At 40.5% G+C, this 20,420-nt stretch overlaps 1 protein-coding gene across 1 annotated transcript in view; it reads right to left on the reverse strand.

Annotated features, from left to right (window-relative positions):
* Positions 1-19,384, reverse strand: part of bckdhb (branched chain keto acid dehydrogenase E1 subunit beta) — a 37,952-nt gene extending 18,568 nt beyond the window's left edge. Inside the window, exons 1-8 of the mRNA XM_028426411.1 lie at positions 19,151-19,384; positions 17,712-17,789; positions 17,004-17,072; positions 14,278-14,411; positions 12,573-12,728; positions 11,648-11,756; positions 8,329-8,426; positions 7,055-7,165 (exon numbers count right to left, since the gene is read on the reverse strand). Coding sequence (XP_028282212.1) covers positions 7,055-7,165; positions 8,329-8,426; positions 11,648-11,756; positions 12,573-12,728; positions 14,278-14,411; positions 17,004-17,072; positions 17,712-17,789; positions 19,151-19,349 — 954 coding nt within the window. The 5' untranslated portion in view covers positions 19,350-19,384. The remainder of the gene's footprint in view (positions 1-7,054; positions 7,166-8,328; positions 8,427-11,647; positions 11,757-12,572; positions 12,729-14,277; positions 14,412-17,003; positions 17,073-17,711; positions 17,790-19,150) is intronic.
* Positions 19,385-20,420: the final 1,036 nt, after the last annotated feature.

Consider the following 20,420-nt stretch of genomic DNA (forward strand, 5'->3'; position numbering starts at 1 on the left):
TGGTGATGAAGAATAAACACTCGACATGTTTTGAGGTTGGGTTTCAGCATCATCAGTGCAGTGACAACTTAAATGCAACACATGCAACAGGCAAATCAAAAGCGAGTGCTCTGACCCAGCTCCTGCCAGCAGACTTGCTTCAACACATTTCCATGTGGCCGTTCAGAAGCTGGGTTTTTTGGACGGGCTCCACACGTTTTCATGATTCAACATGAGTTTAGTTGAAACACCAGGATAATGAGGCTGCTATGAGGGGCAGCTATCAAAGAAGACTTTTTAAGTGGTGGGATGTGGAAAGTGTCCAGTAGTCATTTGTCACTTTTCAACTGGCATAATACAAAAATCAAGTTGATTTTTTTTTCCACTGATCACCTGACAAACATAAAATGCTTCAAGTTGTGGAATTGGTAATAAGCTGACATCATAATTTATTTTTTTTTAGCTTGGGCTCCCTGGATGTTTAATATGGAGTTATTAAAAAGGCTGCTGCCAGATGCGGCAGAACAATCTTCGGTCAAAACCTGGGAAATGTGTAGAAACAAAACCCTGGCAAAAGGAAAGCTGACTAGACAACTGAAAGCTTGTTTAACCACAATCATTTTAACACTCAAATATTTAGATATTAGATAAAGTTTTCCGAAACAGAAGAGGTTGAGTGTGTTTGGCTGCCGGTAAAAATCAGTGCATCGATTATTCTCGTTTGGTTTTCCCGACAGCCAGCTTCCATATTAGTCAGATATTACAGCTATGGTTTAAACTGAGTCTGTTTTTATTCATTATCAAAAAGACTGTTTCCATCTGTGGAAGCCAGGGTCAGTTTTGTGTAAGTACAGGCAATCTAGTACTTTTATAAAATTTAAAGTGTGGTTGCAATTCTGCAATAGTTTCCATCAAGTCAATCGAGCACTGTTCTGCTAAAATCTCCTTAATGCAAATGACATCAAATGATGTCTCATACTAAAATTGGGGCAGGTGGACTCAAAAACAACAGCTTCCACAGCTGTCACAACAAGAACGTGTTAACCTTGATGCTGAACAGAAAACACTGGTGGCTCCCTGAGATCATTTGCTTTCGTCTTCCACCTGAGTGAATGACAAACATGCGCACTGTGTCCTGCCAGGCTCCAAACTGCGTGCACGCTCTGTATTTACCAGCCGTTTTTCACTAGGGACACACATTACAGCTCAAAGCCATTAGGAGAGAATAAGTGGGGGGAGGCATGAGCCTTGATAAGAAGGTCTTATCAGTACAGTGAGTCAACAGTCTCTACAGCACTCAGAACACAAAACATAACCTGCATCACTTCCAAGAATCAGAACAGATGCTCATGTACATTCCTCCCAGAGTACCCCTCCCTACATCACACACACCCCCCCCCCTGTTAAATCAGCCAGTAAGTTCAGCCTTTGTTTGTGACTCAGACATTATTTTATCTACATTCGTGTACTGTAGGCCTACAATACTGGTGCACTGCAAGTCCTTAAGTGACTCCTCGTGCATGTGTTGTCAAGGGTTGAACAGGTTCAGCCAAACTCGTTGCATCACTACGAAGGCTGGGATCCAGGCAGAGCTGGAGTCAGAGATTTCAGCTGGAGCACAAATCAAGAGACTTGTGCCGAGAGAATGTTTACACACATTTAAGAGGAAGACAATGAGCTGGAGAAAACAAGCACACCAGAGACCCACAGGTTATCCTGAGAGTCATGATTCAAAAACTGTATTTGGCCATGCAAATCAAGATATCCTAATATCAAAATCTTATTGAGAAGCACTTCTGGACTGAAAACAATGTGTAAATACTTTCTGGTAGTCGGGTAGCTTGTTGCCTTTCATAGAATGAGCCCGAAAGAACATCCAGTTACACAAATCACATGTTTCAACTGTCTCGTTTACACAAAGGTTCATTATGAAAGTTTGTGATAAATCACAAAATCCAGCACAAGCATCCTTAGAGCAGCCATCCAGATGCATTGTGGGTAAACAAAGCCACATGCTAAACAAACAGAATGCTAGCAGAGAATTATTGGTATTATTCTGGAAGAGTGATTTGAAGTTTTGGAGGAGTTTTTCTTTAATTTACTTTATCCAGCTGTGAAAAATCGTTGCCGTTGGAATATGGTGGAACAGAAATGATTTCAAGACGTGAAATGATTTCAAGCTGCCACTGTTCTTAAAAACATCAAACTATAAGGATTGATTGTTTGACACTGAAAAGACAAAGTCTGGATGGAGTATCACTTTAGGGGTTTAAAAGAGCAGATGGGACTTGCAATCTTGAAGGCTAGCACAGACTTGCTATGGGAAACATCCCAACCAACATACTCCCTGTGGTTGTTTAAAGAAAAAATGAGTCCAATAGTACTCAGAGAGGTAAAGGAGATAAAGGAAACCAGCATGCAAGTAACTAAGAAACAAGATCAAAACACTGGCTATAAAACCAACTTATTCCCACCAGTATTGCACTCTTGCACAGACAGCCACTTGGCCCATTTCATATTGTTCAGCTACCTTCTGAACAAATGTTTTCTTTGTTATCAGGGATGTAAAGTTGTCTTTTAAAAAGACATAACTCAAAAAGAAGGAAGAAAAGCACACCTTTAAATGTCAGCTGTAATGTTGGTGCGTGATAATGTAGCATTTACAGCTCGCTTTTACAACTGTAAAACACTGATCGAAGGTGGAAACACACATCTGTCCACAGGAGTCTGGTAAAACTGAAGATACAAAGTTTCACATGACTTTTGAGCTTTTTATTGATGTCAAGTGGAGAAGGAGGCTGAAACTCTTCTGCGGGGCTTTCCCATCTAATACAGCTTTTTGTCATGGATCTGCCTGTTTTATACAAACATCCTTTTTGCTGATTACAGCAGCCATACAGAGGTCAGTTAAGAGGCCTAGTGGAAGTCCTCAAAGTACACTGGGTGAACAAGCTGCTGCCATACAGGACCAATGAGTGGTGCTTTGGAAAGCACCACCTCTAATCATAGTTAGCAAAGCAGTGACTGCATTACTAAGTGGCCCTGCTTCTTCATGGGCTGGATCTGGAGTCTGGAAAACCTGAGAATGAGGCTGAATCACCAGCGACAGCCTAATAGAATAATGGGAGCAACAGTAAGGTTTTTTTTTTACTCCCGACTGGCTAAGGCATGGCCAACTCAAACAAATGTGGAGTCATGTGAGAATGGACGGAAACGTTGGCTAAATGCCGATCTAACAAACGATAAAAGTCACTAAACAGCAGGGAGTACACCAACCCACGCGGTGAGGAATCACAAAAGTCTAATGTAGGATGTGCTCCTAACATGAGCATCTTTACAGTACTGGACTACCAAAGCCCGACAGGAAGACTTTCCACAGCATATCATCTGAGCCATGGGTCTGGCAGTGGTAAACCATCCATTTTGTTTATCCCTTAAAGAATGACTATTACATTTACTGGACCGCTCCAGACAGTGGGACAAAATAAAATACACACACTTTTTCTGTACTTTTACAGCAATTTCTGCCCATGAGTCCTTTTGTCAACAAGAGGCTTGAATATATTTAGATCCAAGTATAGCTAGTGGCTGCCAGAATGGATCCCTCAGGAAAAGAAAGATGGCACGGTCCTCCACAGAGCTGCCTTAATGATCTCTCATTCCGAGTGATGCATCATTCTTTCATTTATTTTACACATCTACAATCAAAAACAATTTGCAGGCTACATATAAATCTGTCCACCACAGAACACATTCGCACGTGCACACATTCTTGACTGAAAGCTACGTTAATGTATACGTGACTCACAGGATGTGAAAAATTTTAATTGGCTGCCAGCAGTCGGATGTGTATCTGCAGCCTATCTCACCGTCTGCACACTCGCCGCATCTGCCGGCCAGTTAATAAGCAGTACAAAAGGCCAGCTTTAGCAGAGATGAGTGCATGCCGGAAAAGCTGGACACCAGGTGTACAATCTTTTGAATTAAGAAGTTGACACAATGCTTTGGCTACTCCCTCTTTAAAACTAAGAATAGCACAGGTTCTTAAAAAAATCTTTCTATCAGACGAGAACACCCTTTTCAGGCTCCTAACTCTGACCAGTATCCCGTCAATACTTTCTTATTAAAGTCTGGTCACAGCAATCGTGAAAAAAGTCTTGTTTGTATTGCATTTTTTTAGAGTCATTCAGCTTTAAAGATGTTTCATTAGTGCAGTACTACCTGCAGGAGTTTCTGAAGGCCTGTAAAGCATGTGTGGACGCCTCATAGGAAATAATGACGACAAAAAAAATCGATTCAAGTCTCCTGACGTCTTTACTGCAAAAACACAGTTGGGTCTGAATTGTCTGTTAAACAGCCACGTTATGGATGTCACAGATGGTGGGGACAATAGCCCTATAAACTGCTAACGGCCAGTGAAAATAATCTTGACCTCTGCTGAGAGCAACACTGGAAAGTGTGTGAGCAGTGACTGGTTCTGCTTTAACAGTATTATTCCTTGTTTTATTATAGGACTGATGTAATATGTTAACCAAGATATTGGATTTCTGTGGACACTCATACTGCACAAAACCAATTAAGACCAAATAATCCTTTTGTTTACAATGGGAATTAGCATGCACTGATGGATTGGGTAAAATGTCTGTGATTAACTCCGGCTTCAAACCGCAGCAATGTGAAATGTACATGCTAATTTTGCTGGTTTTGGGGACACCTGTGTGTAAATGCAGCTATTTGCCACCACAGGGATCTGTCTCCATTAAAGCAGCACTCACATAGCTAATTGTACAAAGACTATTATAAGTGTAATGACAGAAACTGGAATGATGACTTCTCAATCTTCGAGGAATTGTTGCTTTCCACTCTTTTAAATCACTGCAAATGAAGAACGTTTTTGGTTTTGTACTGCCGGCCAGACAAAACACGCAACTGAAGACATTTCTTTGGCTAAACAATAAATATATGACAAATTAAATTAAAGAAAATGATCATGAGGTGCAGCCACAAAATGCTGCTGTATATAGATATTCCACTTAAACCTTGCATGGGTGGGTTACGGTGTGATGAAACTCTTACATGGTTCTGCGGCTGCCGCTCAGTTGATTCCCATACATTTAAAGTTGTGCCAGCCCAGAGCAGCTGTGCAGCACCCAGTAGTTAGGGCACCACTGTGCCGGGTTATTGAGGACATGCATGCCCCTGTTTCCCATTTGAAGCATTTATGTCTACTCTCAATTGTTATAGGGTAAGTTTTAAGGGGTTTTATGTCAAAATATAACTAAAAACAAATATCACAAAAATCATGTACGATTTGTAGATTTAGTCTAAGAAAGAGGCAACAACATAGTCAAAGTTAATGCCAAGCATTACAAACAAACAATGGCAGAAATGTCTACCTTCAGACTACCAAAGGTCATCTCAGCATTGTGCCATCACCTCCTTTTATGCACCACAGGAACACGATATTGCATTTGAGTATCTCGCCGACGTCGACTCGGTCGCCTTTTATTTGTGATGACAAGTCTTATATAAGCTACTCGCATTTGTTTCCATTCTGTCTAATGCACATCTGGATATTTGCCTGTGTGGTTCAGATTAATTAAAAGATTAAATAAAAGCCTTTAATGTGTATTCCTATGCATTAGTCTGGGTGATAATAATCATCATTTAGACTAAAATTAATTCAGTGCCGTCACTGAAATTTGATAAGAGCTTGATTAAAAGGCTGTTTCTCTACTCAGCCTGTAGACCAGGCCTGGAAAAAAGGACACCAATAGAGACACACACACCTAAACACACACCCCAGGGATACCAGTGTATCTGTGTAATACACCGACAATGACTTTACTGCCAAAAACGAAAGGAACGGGGTGTGTGTTTGAAGGTTGTGGGGTAATTGGCTTATGGGTTTGACAGATGTTCAAGGGGTATTTGGTTGGAGGAAATGACAAGGAGAAATGTTGTTGACAAGCTTGAGGTGGCAGAACTGGCATTAGTCCCACTGAGCAGCACATAAACACACTATTCAATTTCATAGCAGCTGTTTTAATGGGGCAGAACACATTCATTTACGAAGGCCTTTTTGAACAATGTGCAACTGACTGCTGCTCACTTCAAGTTGCAAGTATTCAGTGTGCCAGCACAATACTGCAGTCTCTGCCATCAGTTCCAATTGACTCCCTATTAAATTACTACCCTCCTACCGCAGTTCCATCCTGTGCTTTAACTGTTGGTTATAAGATTTGCTTGGCAGCAGGAGCAGCATGGTATCCACTGAAAATGTCATATGTTTCACCATCAGGGCATGAAACCTGGCTAATAAAGATACAAAATTAAAATATTTCTTGTTATTATTATTATTATATTTTCAAGGACCATTTAAAAATCCAGCATCCTTACAAATGAGAAGATGCTTAATCATGTTTCATCTCCCGCTGCGAAGCCTTATTAACACACCTTTAGTTTTCGTTTCCAAAGAGCTCTTCGAGACATCAGACTTTCTCCAGCTGGTCTCTTAGTGGTTTATTCTACTGACGTTCACCCCTAGTTTGCAGGAAAGAATCTTTCTATTCCGCTATTCCCCAAACCGTCTTGTGTCATGCTCCTTCCTTCATTTCAAAGTAAAGATGGAATACAGAGTGGAAAGCAAGCTTCTTTCTTAAAGCCTATCCAAATTAAATATTTTGTTTTGGTGAGCTCTATAAGGCTGAGGCAACATAAACTAGAACCAGCAGTGGAAGGAATCCTGTTTATCATGACCCAAAGAGAACCACACAATCCAGAGGAACACTGGCTAACATTGCACCACAATAAACACAAATAGAGCAGGAAGATGCTTCCAATAAACAGCAATGTTTATGTCAAATGACAACCTGATATTAAAGAAAGGGCAATCTCTTAGGCAATCTCTTGAGGATGCAGAATGTGGAGAGTGCTTCCCTATGTAGTCTCAGGAAGGTGTTAAAATAATTGGTCCTTTTGTTAAAGAAGCCAGTGGCAGTGTGTGTGTGTGTGTATTTAGCAGAGGTGCTATGAAAGAAGTGTTTTGTTGGCAGCTGTGTGCATTTCTTGTTACCTTGCAAACAGTTTCGACATCCCAGGGCAGGATGGTCTGTAGATCGATGACCTCACAGGATACTCCCAGTTTTTCTTGTGCCATGTTGGCCACCTCCCTCATCACATGGATCTAAAAAGAAAATTAAATGGAAGCCATCAAATGAAGGGAATAATGCAATTCTCACTTGACATGAGCTTCCCTGTGTTTTAACACATTTATTTATTGTGGTTTATTATTTAAAACAAAATAACATTTCAGCTCTAAGTAGTATTTTGTTACTTCTGTGAGCACACTGGTTGTTAAGTTAACACTTAGTAACAATAATAATTTATGCATCACCCTCTTAAAGGAATATTCAATCAAGGCCTAATAGCTGAAGCGACTTGAGAACATGCTTCTAAAATTAGGTCTCATTAATTCATCATTTTATTGCAAGTGTTTATTTGACCTACCAGTATTGGCTGTTTCTACATAAGTATTGCTACAAGGACTGTCAGCAGTCTAGTCAGTTCAAAGATATAGGCCCTGGCCTCAACCTTACACAGTGAATAAGCACAGTAAGTACTTATTGAATGCTTCTTCCAATACTAAAGCCGATTTTTCTGTCTGGGTGATCAAAAACCTGCTGTGAAAGGCACTGCTCTCTGTGCAAGTTGTTTTCTTTACTCTCATCTGCACAGGCCTGACAGACGAGGAAAGTAATGAGGTGGGAAAAAAGAATGTCATTTCAAATTGGAGCGCCATGCTTTCCACTACTTTACTGGATACTCTTTCCTCTCTGTCCACCCTTCAACAATAATACTGGCTTTGATGGAGCCGTTTTCCTTCAATGCCCTCTGACCCCCCTGCCATGCCGCAGGTACATTATGCCCTGGATAAGCCTGTTAAAGTGTCTGGGTACAATCGAAGTCGGGGATGTCTCCTGGTGAGTTACAGGCACCTTCATACCAGGCTGCTGAAAATAAAATCTCCCTGATGAATAGAAAGGCAACAATGGAAAGTGTGCAGCAGACATGTAGTGTTAATACATGGAGAGCCTTGATGTTGTGGAGTTGTCTGGGCTGATACAGCCTCAGACTGCCGGCTGAGAGACCTTGCTGGGACAGAGGGGCTTGAGATAGACTTATAGTTAATCCACTACTAGCCTCCGTGGCTTTAAACGTCATTTAGTTGAGATGAGGCTTGGCTCCTTTCTTCCTGTGGCCATGGAAAATAAGCCAAAGATAGATGACAATTTAAAACTGCTCAGGTCACCCACTGCGAGTCCCTTAATGGTGAGTGGGATAACCTACCTGCGTCCCCCAGGCAACCAGAGTGACATCACTTCCTTCCTCTAGGATGTCAGCCTGTGAGAGTGGGATGGTGTATGCCTCAACGGGAACCTGCTCCACTGAGGAAACAAACACACACACATTCAAAATCATTACATGCAAGCTCACAGGCAAAATAAATGAGGGTCGCCCTTGAACACATTCATTATTTCACTATGTTCCCTGTGGTTTTTATGTAAACTACTCCAATCCCAAACTGACCAGACCTTTAAATGATAGTTTAGATGACAGGATGGTGAAAAAGCAGACCGTCAAAAATCACAAATTCCTACTTTAGAACATTAGATCTGGCCCATTTCAAATGCTTTTTCATGGTTTTTCCAGAAATCCATCTCTCGTCAGAGGCAGCGTGCTTTTATCAGCACAAACTAATGCATGAGCTAATGAGATCTTTTGCCAGCTAAGGGTCTATAACTGAGATTAAACTTGACAACAAAACATTGGTGGGATAGGGTATCAATCAGAAAAGGGGCCACATAAACTGAATATTAGCCCAGTAGGGGGAGCCTCGCATTCAGCCACTCTTTGATCTAAAGTCCAAGACAAAGTGCCTTAAGTATATGGTTTGAATAATAGTTATTAATGTCTTGGAAAAATTCAAGTCATGGAAATTATTACAATGCAAAAACTTTGCAAACTCAAACTGCCATCACTTTTAAACAAGGACCTCATTAGCAGTTTTTATGCTGCTCAAACACAACATATAATCTTAAAATGTAGCCTTTAACTGTTTTTGAATCACATTCACTATCATGGCTTTGGTCTCCAAGATTTGTAGAGTGCAAGTGTGAGCAACTGAACAGCTAAAAGTATTCCTACAAGGCAACGCATGAAGTCAAAATTACAATTAGGCAGAGTAATTATACTCTAGGGGGATGCTGGATTTGAGACCTTTCTGGAAACCTTGAATGGCTTCCATGATCCTTTTTGAGCCCTCGAAAAGCTATAAAGGAAAGAAAAATTGCCCATCCTGACGACTCACTATGCTAAATCAACATCAAGTGCTCTTGTGAAGCATATGTAACTCCAGGTTTGGGCTTCCAGACGAGACAGAAAATTGGCCAATTGAGTGGAATAATAGCATTTTTCTGAATGTTAAAATTGAATTATGAAAACTAGGTTAGAGTTTAATAAGTGGAATCACAGGCCCCACAAAACAGTATGGCCTCAATGGGACAACTGTGCGGTTTTTCATCCTCTTCTGCACAAGAAAGGCCACTGCAATTAAAAACATGACTTCATAATCCAGGCAGAGATCATTAGAGGCATATGGCATGAGGAGTGCTTCGCTCTACTGTTTTATGAAATCAAAATAACTCTTGACACGCTACCACTAACCCTCAGTATGAAGCTGAGGAGTGATTTGTCAAAACGTAAAATCCACTCTCAGTTGGCTCTTTAATGTGTCAGCCTGATGTTTCAATTAGACCCTGGTCACTTCACTGTTAAAGTCATAACAGGCAATATTACAAGGTCAGACCGAGTAACATGCCCATATCACTTCTGTGCTCCTAGACACAACACGTGATGACTTCAAGCATCAGTGAAGATGATGGTATAATCTCTTAGTCTGACCTGTGCTGGATACCACGGCTCTTTTGATACCAGTCTTTGCATGTCTGAATATAACTACAATGCCTGTATGTATGCACTGTGTACATGTATGAAAATCCCGACCATCTGTTACTGTAAATGATGTGTTCATTTGATCTTGACATATGCATGTTTTGGTATTATTCCATCAGGAAAGGATGAAGGAAACCCCCTCTTTCAGTGTATTGCTGATATACCATCTCATCGCTTCCAGAGAAGCCAATAAACTCAACTGTAAAACAATGTAATACTGCCAAGAAATCAGGCACCTGCTGTCAGCTGCGTGCTGTAAAACATCTATCTAAAAAACGTCATGCTTATTTTACAATATTACATCACTTGTCAGCTGATTCTTTCACAGCCACTAAATCCTGTACCTTTGACTATTAGATTAGAAGGCCACTGCTGTGAGGTATTAAAGACATAAATTACGATGAAAGTAAGCTCGCATCAAGTGTCTGCCTTTATGTTTCGTTATATATTGTCTGTGTCACAGAGTTGATTTGTTACCTCCCATTTTACTATATAGCATTAACGTCATTTAAAGCATACAAGTCTGACCGGGTCCCTGTGTCATACCATGTCCCTCTTTCTCCACTCACTTCCTGTTTGTTTCTTTAACACTGACTGCCCTGATAAAAGCCAGAAAATGTGCAAATGACTATCACGTACGTTCTGGAGTTTTTTTCCCTCTCCAAGTACATACTTGCAATGGAAAACGGGGATATCCCTGGACAGTATAGTATCAAAACCCAAGGAACGACTGTTGTTCTGCTGTGACATTGCAATCATACCAAGGACAAGCTAGACAGGGGGTCTAAATGTTCAGTGAATTTTCAAGGATTGTTTGTGTTTATCCGTTAGCACAAAGCACAAAGGTGGGACTTTTTCAGTGACATACTAACCATTTTTTAAACACTGGTGAACTTTGACCTATGAATTTGCACGGTTGCACCACTGATCAATACCAAGCTGCCCTGACAGTGTCAAGATTTAAAGAAAAGGGTGTTAGTAAGTGATTTTAGTGCATTATCTGTTTTGCACCATGGAGTTTCTGTTAGAATACAAACGATTCCACCAAACAAACATGGTTTGCAGACACATTTCACAACCTCATCTGGCTCTTATCAAAACAAGAAAAAAAACCCCAGAAGATTTCTTTGAGGATACCAATCTGTTCCAGTTGTGTCTTTCATTACTATAATGAGCTCAAACATCATTGTCAAGCCTCCATTGTAGACTTAAATCATGGATATTAAATTCATATCGCGTAGCCAAGACAGCACTGTTTTGCAACCGCTGCCAAAAGAGTTTATTACGATAGTGCTGGACACCTTTTTGCATGGCAGCCTGCCCTAAGCCATGCTGGCCTTAAGTTTATCCATGCTGCCCTGGATACTGATCTCCACACAAGGAGAAGGAGGAGGGGGGAGGAGGTGGGAGGTACAGCTCGGCACTGTCAACACTTCACAGCCCATTTAGACAATCTGCTTTGCACTAGTGGGCCTGCTGAGCTCACTCACATTGTTTGCAGTCAGGCCTATTGTTTGTTTGTCTTGACTCACACCTTTAAAGGGGAGAGCATAAATAAAAATCCAGTCAAATAGATACATATGCTGGAAAAAGCCGAACAAGGCCTCCGTTACATTTTGAAGTCTTAGTTAGATTTATATATAAACTGACTTACCTGCAGCTCTGTACAAAATCTTAGGCTCAAAAAATATGCACGGGTTCTTGTCAGCGATGCAGGACAGAAGAAGACCTTTAGCCTGTACTGGACCACGGGGTATAACAATCTGAAGAACACATGGGATCTATTATCAACATCTCATATTAAAGCACATAATGTTGACTGGCAGTAAATCAGGGACATCATCAAACAGGATAATACACTTTGAAGTAGTTTCCCAAGGCACCATTTGTATGACTGATAATCAACAGAGGGGACAGAGACAAGACTACACATCAACTCCTTGATCACAATGCAATATTTATCCTCTAATCTCCTCTGTCATTATCCCAGATGTTGTGATAGAAAAATCTCTATTTTTGTAAAAATCCAGACATAATGGCAACCTTGGAGCAGAGCTGAATCAAGCCTGTCAGACAGTGTGCAGGGACTGACCCTCAGATAGAGCGAGCAGCGCTGATAGTATGCACGAAGATTAGCATTTATCAGGCTGACCTTTGCAAAGACAACATGTTTATTGCCCTCAGTGATGGTTACTCAGTGGATGAACTGTAGCTGCAAACTGTACAGTCCTTCTCAGTCTGAAGCATATGAGAAACTACCATGATTATCCTCACTACATGTATTACCTATCAGTAAAGTGAGCTGACCTTTTAACATGAACTAATTTGCTCCCTGTTGTCTGTCACAAACCTGAAGCTCGTTGAAACAATTCACATTCAAAATATTTTATTTTTACTTCAATCAAATTATTTTTTCTTTATTTATTATTTATAGTTAACAAATAATGAACTACCTTTTAGGTATAAGAGTCCATTTGCATGAACACAATTACTAGCACTGCTTTAACCAGACTTTCATGAACCCTGATGTTCTGCCAGTTTACTTGTTCATACAATCAGTCATGAACTGCAGGGCTGACCTTGAGACCTGGGCAGTGAGCGAAGAAGGCTTCAGGGCTTTGAGAGTGGTAAAGAGATCCGTGTCCGACACACCCCCACGGTGCTCGAATGGTGAGGTTGCCGCAGTCAAACAAGTTGCCAGAACGGTAGCGGTACTTGGCTGCTTCATTGACTATCTGTAAAGACATAAACAAGTTTCAGGTTAAAATGCCTGAAGATTATAGTATGAGTGTAAGACAAAGGTCCGGTATGTAAAATCAAAATACAGCAATAAGTCAAACTTTTTAGCATAACCATCATAGAAATGAAAGCACTGCCTTTTGTTTTTGTGATAAAGACCACACCTGTGCTAACCAGAGCTGACTTCACATGTGGAGGCCTTCCCTCTGCTATTCCTCTTAGATATTAAAAGCTACTTTACTTTTAACAAGCACTATCACCTCACGTATCTCTGGTTTATTTTACCTCTACAGTTTCTGGTACTGGGGCTTTCCCCAAAAAGTTGTCCCAACTTTTCCTCTCTGAAACTCAGGTGGGCTGTTAATTCAAGTTTTATGTCTCTCTAAGGTCAGTTTGGACTGCATCATTTTAAGCGAGAGCACAGAAGGAGAGAGGGAGTCCACTCAAGGCCCGACACCAGATTTAATTTCTCTGCACTGCCACAGCAGGCGTTTCGAAACACACGCTCCGTTATCACATATTCTGTTTTATGTTGCCTTGGCATAGCAGTGGCCACTCACATTTATCTTGTGGAGGGCAAGAACACACAGAATGACACTTGTGTCAACATGTATGCATGGTAAAACAGAAGCACTGCCTACTGTTCTGCTCAGCCTGTTAATGTCACATTAATCTTCCTCAAAAGAGGAAGAAAGCAGGAGGTTGTAGAATGGGCTTGTTTTGTTCCACAGATTTCTCTGAGCTGGGTTTCAGAATATGAAACAATAGACATTCAAGGTCTGCTACAGGGAATGTGCAAACGAGATTGAAGCCAGGTTTGAAAAGCAAGACGAAAGGCAGTTTATTTTTTTCTGTTAAGAGGTTTCTGAGAAAAAAGTTTAAAAAGTTTAGAATTTATTGCTAGAGAGACTTGTCACTTTTGTACAAATTAAGCTGCATATGCAGAGGGAATTATCACATTTACAGCCACATGGACACAAAACCAAAGATAGATTACATAATCATACCCTGCATGCTTTTAGACAGATCTGTCATGTCCTCTCAGACTGTGAACATTCATATTCAATCTATAATATACTCTAAATATTGAATACATAATTTAATGAGAAAGTAGTATTGTCAAGTCACATATATTAATTACACCTTTAGATCAAACACTTCACATATATCATAAGTCTGTTCACAGGCTTCAAAGTGCTGTTTATGCGCTTATGCATAATGAACTTCTAAAATGGTTTAACGTCCCAACAGCCAGAAATTTATCAGGGGCATTGGGAGATGCTATTTTTGTTTTAAATTCCTTCTGACATTTTGTCTACAATAAGTAAATGGGGTCCTGGTTTTACTGAGTTGTGACACTCAGATCAATGTGTTTGGTGGAGGTTCTGGGAGGACCTTCTATGCCTTTGCCCAAACACCATAAAAGTGCCTCTGAAAGTCTTTTACAGCTCAGAGACCAGTTCCTCCTAAGCCACACTCACAGTAAATCATCGATAGCTTTGCGCCAACACATATGTGGATGACTTAAAAAGCGGCGTTCCTTACCTGGTCAAAGGCAGGAAAAATGTAGTCTGCAAACTGGATCTCAGCAATGGCTGTGGCTCCAGCAACAGCTACACCGATGCCAAATCCCACAATTCCCTGTTCACAGAGAGGAGTGTTGAATACTCTGTCCTTACCTGGGGATGAAGTAGAAGAGAGGAAACGATGATGAAGCAGCTGATGGCTATTAGGTGAGGAAGGTAAAAGAAAATATTCTAAATTATTCCACTGAATCTAATAATCTATTTGAGGTACGTGACCACACTTGTGAGGAATAGTAGGGCTTCTTGCACTTGACTGATGAGATTCCAAAGATTACTCTGTCACAATGCCATGCGGTCCAAAAATAAATGAAGTGACAAACTGATGACTCCTCCTCAGCTGTACTGTAGCTAACCAAGCCCATGATGCACACACAACCCCCAACGAGTAAAAACAGAAGAAAAAACACTATTTTCCATTCTCCACCCTATAATCTGAGAAAGAGCCACAAGAGTGGGGCACTAAATTTGGGTTGAGAATGTTATTTTTGCTCTCATCTTTGTGTATTTGCCAATCCAGTCTTTTTCTGTTGTGCTGGGAAGTGTGCTTCTCAGGAGTGAAGCCCTGCCCTTATGTGCCCTCTGTGCTCACAAAGTTCAATTAGCAACCACAGCACCGCAAACCCTTGGAGGAATGAACAATTAAGTGATCAAAATTGAGTGCCTTGGTGCTCAGACTGAAGCCGACCTCAAATATGCAGCTTCATGTGAAAGTGACACCAAATAACATGTGTGTGTATGCTCATCAAAGCAATCAGTAGTAAGTCAACTGATGGAAAAAAATGCAACCAAACAATGTTAAAATAACTCAGCGGTGTGGATGATTGTGCCTCGGTTGTTCACATGAGTCTAGAACGCAAGTTTAAATAGACAGCATGCAACTTTTATAGTCAGCCGTCTGACACTATAGCACTGCTTTCAGTGAAAAGGGATAAACACATCAGTGAGAGGGACAGCTTAGAGTCAATGTGTGCTGTGTTTTTTTTTCATGAAAACAGCACTCAGAATTAGCCAGCAGCCAGTGGCTACGGGAGCTGGATCACCGGGGTGAATGCATCCGCCTCGTAAAAAGCCATTCATATAGTGTCCACCCTGCATTAACCTCTGTTCTGTGTAATGACTGTGGGTGGCAGAGGTGTGCTTCATCCCTTTCAGTAGTGAGATGGATAAAAACAGCTTTGCGCTCGTCACTGTACACAAGGATGAGATGGAAAATAATGATCCCTTTCCAAAGGTCAACACACCTCTGACGTCAATGAAAACAAAAGGAAAAGACAGCAACTGTCGGATTAATTCGAGACTTCTCATCATTAAAACAACAAACCAAATCTATCAAAATCAACTCTAAAAAGGCAATCTATCACCACAGTGAAATAGGAAAACAAAGAAGATACGCGTCATGGCACAGTTAACTCAGTGAGCTGTTTAATGCCATCTGAATACTGCTGCTATATCATTAGACTTTTAAGCAACCACATTCTATTCTAAATGTGTCAACTAAAGAACAAAACAGGGTTACCAGCTTTATTCAAGCTGCTTAATTTCTCAGTGAATTAACACTAAACGTTAAAATAATCTGTAGGATGTAATTGCCTTGATTTTTTTCCCCACATAAAAAGCCTTTTTATGTTTGGCTGAGGTAGGAATCTTGTGACTTCAACACCAAATTTAAAGCATAATTTTCAGTAATTTGAGGTTTGGTTGTTGCTTTTTTAATTGAATCTCTTCTTCTAAAGTAGATTAATAAGGGTACCTGCATGGAGGACTAACGCCATAAGCTTAAACAGTAGTGGATAGAAAAGCAAATGAATTTTCTTAAACTGGATTTCTGGAAATTGTGTTGAAAACTACACTTGTACTAAAAAGTGCATAAAAAATAATAATGGCTGGTTAACCTTCTTCGGTTTAAAGCTGCACAGATACCACATGGATTTGGTCTGATTTTAACCACATATTACCCCAAAACTGGTTTTATGAGTTAGAATTAGATTATTTTAGATTTCATGCAGTTTCTCTGGGTTTCCACAGCCCAATTTCCCACAATTTAGCATAAAGTTGCCTCAGTGTGCCTCAGGTACTGAAAGAAATGAGAACAAATGAAGTGCAGACTATCTGTGTGGACAGAATCTATGGAGACCAGGTTAACTCTGGCGACAACAGTCTCGTGTAGAGACAGTTTTCTGGTTTTCTAACAATAGGCAGACATTAGAAGTGTAGATCCATGGGATGGAGAAGCATCTAATCAGCTATATAAGGGAATCAGTCATGTTCAATGTGAGCTCTCTAGTGGCTGATCAAACGCCCAGGCTGAATGAATGCTAATGTTAAGAGTACTGACCAGAGTATACAGGCAATAAGTGCTTCTCCTGGACTCTGAATGTGCAATTTCAAATCTATGCAACATAAATATCAATAACCAATCAATAACAAAAGCACAGCAACAATTTCTGACATACTGTATCAGCTCATTATACCACAAGTCTACCCTGCTGCAATAAACACACACGTGAAAATGGATCCTTCTGGTCCTTCGGGTGAACAGTGAGTGGGAATATGATCTTACAGAAACAGTGTGCGATGAGATTCTTTGCAGTGTGCTGCTGCCATCTAGTGGCAAAAGTGTGACTGACAGTTCTTTGCAGACTGAGAACATTTGTGAATTGGTGGTATTTGAAGAAGGCATCCTACCATATTTGTCTCTCAGCCCCACTGTGCATCGGAAAACTCCACCAAAGGCAACATCTTCTCCAAAGATGACTGCAGATAAAGAAAACAACACAGGTAGTGGTGTGAGACAAAAGAAAAACACACAGCAGAGGGAACATCAACAGCACAAAGGGGGGGAAAATCACTACTACTAGCCTTGCTTACTTGGCATGTAATTAACACACATTTCTTATCCTATACATGCAATAAAGAGAAGAGGCAACTGATTACAGAAGAAATTAAATGATCATCACAGCTGAATTTGTGAATGACAATATTATTGTTGAATGAATCCAAATCAGACTAAGTTAGGCTTCAGATTTTAAACTTGGTGACTGTATACTTTGTGCCTCTGTTCAGTTGCATCTTAACTTCACCTCTGAAGGTTTTATGAAAATGGTATTGTCCAAATCTTTTCAGTCATCCATGTTTTGTACTAAAGATTTAAACAAAAGCATTACAAGGTGTAGAAGAGCAACTATGGGTCATACAAAATAACACTATGAGGGAAAATATTTTCATTTTTTACATAACTGTCTTAAGCACACATGTAAATCAAGAGTGCAATCCACTTCACTGTCTTATGCATGTTAAAAAAAGGGAGAGGTAAAACCCTAATGAGGAAATTTGAAAACAGAACTGACATTTTACATTTGTATGTACCAGTATTGTATTTGTTTAGCATCCTACCTGCTGTAGGGTCATTAGCAAGAGTGTTGTCCAAGGCACTTGTAACAGACTGGAATAAGTTCATCTTCTGGGTAGGACCTAAAAGTTGTGATAAAGAACCATTTAACATAACAATAAAAACAACACATTTTGAGGCTGCATAAGAACACAAATATGCCATTTAACATCCCCATAACTCACCATACCAGTTAAAGAAGGAAAAAGTACAAGCAGTAAGCAGGAAATCGCACAAAGCTAACTTGGCAATGAGATACAAGCTCCTTTGTTACAGTACTATGCTGTCTGACTTGATCCAATAAAGGCATGCCAATATCCTGGTAAAATATACTGCAGAACAAGCTAACACCTTGACTGTCCTACACTAGACAAGAGAGATGTTACCAAGCTTGGATTGATTATTGATAGGCACACAGAATATGAGTTTGCCTTTAAAGAGGCCCTCTCAGATTTTTTTATCATCAATGATCATATGCACATATGTGGTATCTGTGGCTATGGAAGGCTGAATGTAGTGGTGATGGGAGACAACTGCTGATGTCTTTGGAAGACGTCATTTTAAGATTGACTACATATTTACAATATTTAAATGATTTAATGCTCACAGATTTGTAACTTCTTTGTCTTTGAGAATCTGCACTATAAATACATCACCTCCATACTTAATCAGTGTAGCTGGAGGAGGATTATTTGTTTGTCACAATTATTTGTGTAGAGTTTCTAAGCAACCTGAAATCTTTTAATATCACCTGAGGCCCATGTGTTCATAAGCTTAATGTGTGTATAATCATTTGAATAGTTGTCCAGATTTAATATTTATTGAATATTTGCAGATTTTGATGCACTGTTGGCATTTTAAATTAAATTAAATTAAATTAAGCAACCTTTATTAGTCCCACAATGGGGAAATTGCTTAAGGCAGCCCAGCAAAAGGCGCCATACACCAGTGAGTACACTGGAGGCTATGTGGGTAAAGTGTCTTGCCCAAGGACACACAAAAGTGACTAGGGAGGAGTTGGGATCGAACCACCAACCTTCCGGTTATTGGACAACCCTGCTATTGGGCTATTGTGAATGGGCCACTGCTGCCCATTCACGTGCTGAACATGAATTCTCTGTGGTGTCTCTGATTCTGTGATATTACAGCTACTTTGAAGCCAGCCATGGTCCAACATGAGGGGACATTACACGTGTAATACTGGATTACCTTGAAGATATCGGTGTTATGCACCTGTGTCTCTCATTTTGAGATTTAAGAACAGACCTGCCGGTACAATGACAAGTTTCTTTACACAGACAACTCAATAGAATACCGTGAGCACATGCTCCTTGTTATGTTACTATAGCCTCCATAATGCACGTATTTAGTTTACACTCTATTAACTCATTTCTAGATGCACCTAAACGTGGCTAACGTTAGCCCCGGTTAGCCACTCACTCACCATATTGTGTCGGGACGGGGTCAGGCTGGAAGGTAAAGTGAGCTACATGTCTTCGTTGTGTTTTTGTGCGGGAGTTGCAGCTCGCCGATAATTTCAGTAGACTGGCCCCCAAAGAGCTCTGAGCTCCGGCGGCAACACCGGAGATGGAAAGTTTCGAGTTAGCACCTCGGATGAAAAACCGTGCAGCGGCCGCCATCATTGTTATTATGACTGACCAGGAAGGGCAAGAGGAGCTCAAGACTGAAGATCGTCTATTAAAGCGCAGACATCCTCACTCCGATAAAAAAAAAATATGTGGATTCACTCCTGGATTGGAAGAGAGGCGTGTTAAATAAGCAACTTAATTCTAGCTTATAATTTTCATTCAATTTGCAGAAATTTGTCAAAGAATAACACAGTTAATGTAGTTTTTGTTAGGCTGTGAGAGAAGAACGTCTGCTCTTTGTACAGTTGTGGCAGAGTGAGACCTCGCTTTCCCTCAGCTCTATGTCACAGCAGATAGACTGTGATTCGTCAAACAGGAGGGCGGTGTAGATGGAAAAGGTTTTTTAAACAGGCAGTGCGCCGCACACTGAAGCAGACATCCTGATACAGGGCCATAGGCGTAGCTACCATTATATCCCCCCACACACACATTTACTGAGTAGGAAACTCTACCTAACGCTGTCTTGATTGCTCGTGAAAAAGTCCGTTCCACTTGATTCATAAGAGAATAACCCTCACCGCTGAAATCCACTCCACTCCTAGTTACCACAGCTACAATACCGTTACTATAGTAACGGACCTAACAAAGTCAGTGGCTTTCTTCCAGCGAGTGTAAGAGAACCGTCAGTGCTGGTCGAAGCTGGAGGAGGTGACGTCAGTGCCAGATAAGCAGATAGCAGATAAGGCAGCGCATCATTATAAACACATCCACAAGGTTTGTTGTGAATTCAGCAGTAAACATTTTTTCATTGTATTTTTATTGTTTCAGTATTATCTGCATTAAGCAGAGTTTGGTTAATGGTCCAGAATCAGATTCAGCTCACTTATATTGGTTGTTAATTGAAAAGTAAAGCACAATTTCTCCATCTCCATCTATATTTGAGGTTGATTCTGAGAGTGAGTCAGAGGCAGGGCCATCATGTAGTGCCAGTGGAGGAAGTTCTATTGTTCTATTGCTGAGGTGACGGGAAAACTCAATCAGGTGGACATGAGGGAGATTTGCCAGTGTTTTGTCTCTGTAAATGAGAGAAGGCCTCAGATATGGAGGCTTTGTATAATCTGTTAG

This window comes from Parambassis ranga, chromosome 16, assembly GCF_900634625.1.
Source record: "Parambassis ranga chromosome 16, fParRan2.1, whole genome shotgun sequence".
NCBI classification, from domain to species: domain Eukaryota; kingdom Metazoa; phylum Chordata; class Actinopteri; family Ambassidae; genus Parambassis; species Parambassis ranga.